General features: G+C 47.7%; 2 protein-coding genes across 2 annotated transcripts in view; both read right to left on the reverse strand.

Moving 5' to 3' along the window:
- Positions 1-6,000, reverse strand: part of LOC102855158 (ephrin type-B receptor 1-like) — a 233,049-nt gene that overhangs the window by 191,883 nt on the left and 35,166 nt on the right. The window contains exon 2 of the mRNA XM_006883369.1: positions 5,401-5,736. The gene's annotated coding sequence lies outside the window, so the exon portion shown is untranslated. The remainder of the gene's footprint in view (positions 1-5,400; positions 5,737-6,000) is intronic.
- EPHB1 (EPH receptor B1) overlaps positions 5,301-6,000 on the reverse strand; it is a 317,068-nt gene continuing 316,368 nt past the window's right edge. Inside the window, exons 5-7 of the mRNA XM_006883418.1 lie at positions 5,639-5,736; positions 5,401-5,552; positions 5,301-5,341 (exon numbers count right to left, since the gene is read on the reverse strand). Of these exons, the coding sequence (XP_006883480.1) occupies positions 5,301-5,341; positions 5,401-5,552; positions 5,639-5,736 (291 nt within the window). The remainder of the gene's footprint in view (positions 5,342-5,400; positions 5,553-5,638; positions 5,737-6,000) is intronic.

Consider the following 6,000-nt stretch of genomic DNA (forward strand, 5'->3'; position numbering starts at 1 on the left):
AATCCCATGCCCATTATGTGCTGTTATTATTGTTAGATGTCAAGTATGACTCATAGAGACCCTCCAAACAGCAGATCTGTGCCGTCCTCATCATCTCTGACACACCTGAGTCCACAGCCACAGTCACTGTGTCAATCCATCTCATCGAGGGTCTTTCGCTGCCCCTCCACCTTTCCAAGCATGATGCCCCTCCCCAAGGAATAGCCTCTCCTAATGGCAGATACTTGTTCCCATTCCAAAGAAAGGTGAACCGACAGAGTGTGGAAATTATTGAACAATATCACTAATATCACATGCAAGCAAGATTCTGATGAAAATGATACAAAAACGACTGAAGCAACACGTCAACAGAGAACTTCCAGAAGTGCAGGCTGGATTTAGAAGAGGTCGTGGTCCTAGGGATATTATAGCTAATGTTAGATGGATCTTGGCGGAAAGCAGAGAATACCAGAAGAATGTCTGTCTGTGCTTCATTGACTATACAAAGGCTTTTGTCTGTGTGGATCACAAGCAGCTGTGGCTGACTCTGAGAAGAATGGAAATACCAGAACATTTGATTGTGCTAATGCGAAACCTATACTTGGACCAAGAGGCAGTCGTCAGAACAGGGCAAGGAGACACTGCATGGTTCAAAATTTGGAAAGGTGTCTGCCAGGGATTTATTCAGTCTCCATACCTTTTTAATCTGTGTGCAGAACAGGTCATCCAGGACACTGGGCTTTATGAGGCGGAATGTGGCATCAGAATTAGAGGAAGATTCATCAACAACCTGAATTATGCTGATGACACAGCCCTACTTGCTGAAACTGAGGAGGGCGTGAAGCGCTTGCTGCAGAGGGTCAAGGACTGCAGCCTTCAATATGGACTGAAGCTAAACATCAAGAAAACAAAAATTCTCACTACTGGGGCCAATTGGCAGCATCATTATGGATGGTGAAGAGACTGAGTTTGTTAACAGTTTTAGTTTGCTTGGTTCCACTATCAACACTCTTGGAACCAGCAGCCAGGAAATCAAGAGACGAATTGTGTTGCGAAAGTCAGCTGTTAGATATCTCTCTAGAGTACTGAAGAGCAACAACATCAGGCTAGAGACTAAGGTGCGCCTGATCTAAGCTATAATCTTCACAATCGTTTGCTGTGCATCAGAGAGCTGGGTAGTGACTAGGGATGATAGAAAGAGAATTGATGCCTTTGAGCTGTGTGGTACACACGGAGAGTTGAATTTACCACAGACTGCTAGGAGAACAAACAGGTTCTTCCAGGAGAGGGTAAAACCAGGCTGCTTCTGAATGATTCCGAATGCTTTCTCTGACATACTTTGGACATGTTGCAAGGAGGGACCAGTCCTTAGAGAGAGACATCGTGCTTGGGAGGGTGGAGGGACAGCGCACGAGAGAAAGACCTTCGATGACATGGATCGATTCAGTTACTGGGGTAATGGAGGTAGGTGTGTCAGAGACAGTAAGGTTGGCACAGGATAGGGCAGGGTTAAGGGCTCTTGTACATAGGGTTGCTATGAGTCGCAAGTGACTTGAAGGCACACAACAACAACAACGACATGCACAAAATATGTGAGGCAAAGCTTCAAGCCTCTCCTTGTCTTGTCCGCACGGAGCACTCTGGTTGCACTTTCTCCACGCTGTATCTGCTGGTTCTTTTGGCAGCCTGTGGAGAACTTTGACTGACCTGACTGGCTAAGGGGTGTCTCCTTCCTCCCTCCCACTGCACGTGCGTCCCACCCAAAGCTGAGCATTGGGCTCAAGAGGACAACTGTCTCCAACAGAAGGAGGACCATCCTTTGGTCGAGGGTAAGCAAGTATTTGTCCTTTCCTGTCAGAAGTTTCAAACAAATCCATTATGTAACAGGCAGGAAATAAAATCTAGAGGCAGCAGGCAGCCATGTTGTCCAGCCTTGTCTCTCACGTAGCTCTCATATCGATTGTGAATTCTACTCAGTTTGGAGGCAACTGAGACCTTTTCAGTGCCACCCCCCCCCCCCCCCCCCCCCCCCCCCCCCCCCGTCGTTCACACTTAAGCCAAAGGCAAGGAAAAGCCCTTGAATGGCTCCACGGAGCGTCACACACATGGTGGAGGAGAAACAAAGGTTATACGCACTGTCATCCTCTCCTCTCAGCAGGATGGCATGGGCTTCTCAATCCAAACGACCCTCCACACTCACAGGCTCTCACAGTGGGAGTCCAGAGACCAAGAACGGGAAGTCAGAGGCAAAACTGGAATGCTCTGTTGCTTATGCCCCTTTATTCTAGAATCCTCTGAGTCCTTAACCAGAACCCAGGAAAGGAGAGTCTTTAAGTCGTGGGCTCCTTATTAAGGAGGATTTAGTAAATCAATATATACCAAAATTCTCTGTAAATGCATCAGAAACAGCAATGTTGAGATGCTACTATATTAACTGTTGTTTTTGATTGCCGTCCAGTCGAGCAAGACTCACAGCAACCCAATGAACAAAAGGCCTGAAGCCTTTCTATATTGACATCTATCAAAGTTCATAGCGTCCCCAGAGACAAGTCGTTTAGGAAGCGGATGCCACTGCTGCTTCCTATTACTCCCCTATTCTTCAATCAGGACTCACTCAGCGGGCCCTGGTCATCGCACAGAATCGAGGCAGTCCTGGCCACAGCAAACAATGACTGGCTTAATGACTGATTCCAGGACGAGTTTTTGGTTAGCTGCCTTACTTGTGACCCCAAGAGCAGGATGATGTTGTTCACATGTCCTGACCACTTTCCCAAACTACCTGATGTCACGTGGAGGAGGGATCTCGACCTCTTCCTCACTCAGAGTAGAAGAGATTACGGGCATCCTGGGAAGAGGACAGACATGGCATATAGACTCTTGATCTTACCTGGTTCCATCACTTCATCCCTAATGGATCTTGATCATTGGGTTGTTTCGACAACTACAGTTTAACTGTTTTCTCATATTTCTTAACAAGTTAAAGATATATTGTGTTAAAAAAAAACCACCTGTGTTCAACTGTGCTCAAAGCAGAAGGCACTCAAGCATGGACTCATCAACATCGGCGATTGTATTGTGAACCTGAGCCATGTAGCCCACAGAATAAGGCTCACTAGTTATTTGTTACCTTACAGGCCACCAAGAAACAGCTGCAGGCTTTTCTCATGGACAGTAAACTTTTAGACACCAACAGTCCAGAAGTCCAAAGGAGTTAACACAGATCAGAAGATGACAATACAAAGTCAGGGATGTACATACAGTCTGACTATACAAAGTCTGAATAAAACGGGCTGAGAGTTGAAGAGAACAAAGGAGAGATGTTCTTATGGGGGTGCAAACAGGTGATGCTGACAGATTCTGCATGTTGGCAAGAAAGGTTCCTTGGTCTGGAGGGGGCCTGGGAGGATGCAGATGGTAAGTCCAGAAGATGGACAGGTCTGGGAGAAACAGAGGCAGGGCAGGGCAGGGCGGGAATAAAAAGAAACTTATCTAAGTGTCAGGTTTTGTGCACACGGGTTGGGGGGGAGAGAGAGAGAGAAAGAGGAGAGAGGGAGAGATGAAGGGAGAGAGGGAGAGGGAGAAGGAGAGGGAGAGGTGGAGAGAGAGAGAGAAGAGGGAGAGAAAGAAGAGGGAGAGAGAAGGAGGGAGGGAGGGGGAGAGAGAAGGAGAAAGGGAGAGAGAGAGGCAGAGATAGAGAGAGAGGGAGAGGGGGAGAAAGAAAAGATAGTCAAGCTCCGCATAGTATCACAGCCTGGTGGAACTGTTAACTCTCAGAAGCTAGAGCCCTGAAATATTTCAGTTCGTTCTCTGCCTTCAATTCTCCAGAGGAAGTGCTGTTAACAAAGGCTGCCCATGTTACACACTCAACATAATGCAGAAATTACCTTCTTTTCTTTCGTCGAGACAGGCTGTCACAACCTTTGCCTCCATGGCACTGGGCTCTGGTCACCAGCTGGAGGTTTCTCTATTTCCTCTCTTATTTTCTCACTACACATGTGTGCATGTCAACACGTGACCATCCACATACATACAAACACGCACACAGGAACACACACAAATGCTCACAGCCACAACGCAGCCATCTGGATGGCCATGCTCTCCGACAACACCTTTTTCTCCCTTCTCAGTTCTGACGGCTTAAACCTAAGAATCATCTGCCATCAAAGACGCCCGGTATGAGGAGATGCAGAAAGCATCTGAGGCTGGGGAGATTGAAGATTAGAAATGGGGAGAATGGGAAGGAGACTGCCACAAATAAGGGGAGACAGAGGGGGAGAGAGAGAGAGAGCACGGAAAGAGACGCTCAGCTGTTGCTATTCCACTAACAAGCTGTTGACTGAGAAAAATCCATAATCCAAATGAGATCATGGCCCATTGCCTGTGACCCCCACTGCCGGTAGATGACATGCCAGCAACCCTCTACAGCCTCGCGCAGCCACCTCAGAGGAGCAATTGCTCATTTCTCCAACTCTCTTGATATTTACTTCTGTGTGTACTGCAACCAGTGCTTGGAATTATAGGTTTGTACTTTGTGTCTGTGTCTTGTAAATTTCGCCTTAATTAGCTTCCTGGGAGAAATAATGGTGCTCTGGCATCACTGTACCCTTCACAGTGTCTAATCCCCGACTTGGCATGCAGTAGATACAAAGTAACTATTTCTGAACAATGAATGAGTGGATAAACAAATGAGGGAGGGAGGGCATGAATGGACTAGTTAAAGAGCTATAAAGAATGGTGTGGGGTAAGAGAGGTGGAGAGAGGAGAGTGCGGAAGAGTAAGGGCTGCAGAAATAAACAGAAGAGATGGAAGTATGCTCTGAGATATGTACGCCACAGGGCACACCGGCTATCAGGAACGATCCATTACCATGTATCTGTGGTCTCTAGAACAGTGCAGTATTTGTCTGAGCAAGCTATAAAGGAGAATGCTTGCCTCAATTACAGGTGTTTAATTGAAAATATCTATGAAGGTTTGTCATATTCTTCCTGGGCAGTATCAATCATTGAGTTTTTATATTAAAGCAGCATTTGTGTTTCTGTTCTCATGGTGTTTCAATGCTTCAATCCCTGTGTTTATCTGCCCACTTAAATCCATTATCTTGGATGCCCGTCACTCACCTGTCCATCCATCCCACCCTCCCTCCATCCATCCATTTATATGTCTGTCCATTCAGACGTTCAGCCATCCTTCCCCTGCATATGCTGATTCATGATAGCACATTCCTGCAGGAGAATCCGTCTTTCCCTTTGTGTTGGCCACAAGAAGGTTTGCTCCTTCCTATCTCCAGCTGACACTCAGGTGAGATACAGTACCTGCCTCCTTCATGATGCCAAACGCCCATCACCTAGCTGCAGCTTTGTTCCTGCACAAAGAGCCAGCCACGTGGACACAGAGGAGCTACAGAGAAGACTCTGGACTCACCAGCTTGGTTTGTGGTGATGTTGACAGAGACGTGCTGTGGGGGGAAGGGACTCTTGCTGGACACGCCGTTGACAGCCTGGATGTCGAAGGTGTAGGGGGTGTGTGCCCATAGGCTGCTGATGGAGACTCGGCACTGGGTCAGGCCCAGCTGTCTGGGCACAAACTCCACGTTGTCGTCACAGCGGGAGCAGCTCCGACGGTCGGCGCGGCACTTTTTGCAGATGATGTTGTAGGTCACGTCACCCCGTCCGCCTGTCTCCCGAGGAGGATGCCACTCCAGGATGATGGACGTCTCGTTGACAATGGAGATGACGTTGCGGGGACCTGACGGGACACCTGTGGGGACATAAAAGAGGGTCCGTTGAGTCTGGGGCAGAAGCTCTAGAATCTATTTGCCTTTGATGCATTTCTTCACTCATCAGCACCGGCCCAGGTCTCCAAGTTCTCATCCATTTCAAGAAAAACAAACAAATAAAAAGATGGTCAGTATAAAACACAATGTGAATGTTGTTGTTGTTATGTGCCGTCGAGTCGTTTCCGACTCATAGCGACCCTATGCACAATAGCCCTAAACCCTGCTCTATCCTGCGCCAACCGCAC

The sequence above is a fragment of the Elephantulus edwardii genome, unplaced genomic scaffold (genome assembly GCF_000299155.1).
Source record: "Elephantulus edwardii isolate Elephantulus edwardi_28Jun2011 unplaced genomic scaffold, EleEdw1.0 scaffold00027, whole genome shotgun sequence".
Lineage (NCBI taxonomy): Eukaryota > Metazoa > Chordata > Mammalia > Macroscelidea > Macroscelididae > Elephantulus > Elephantulus edwardii.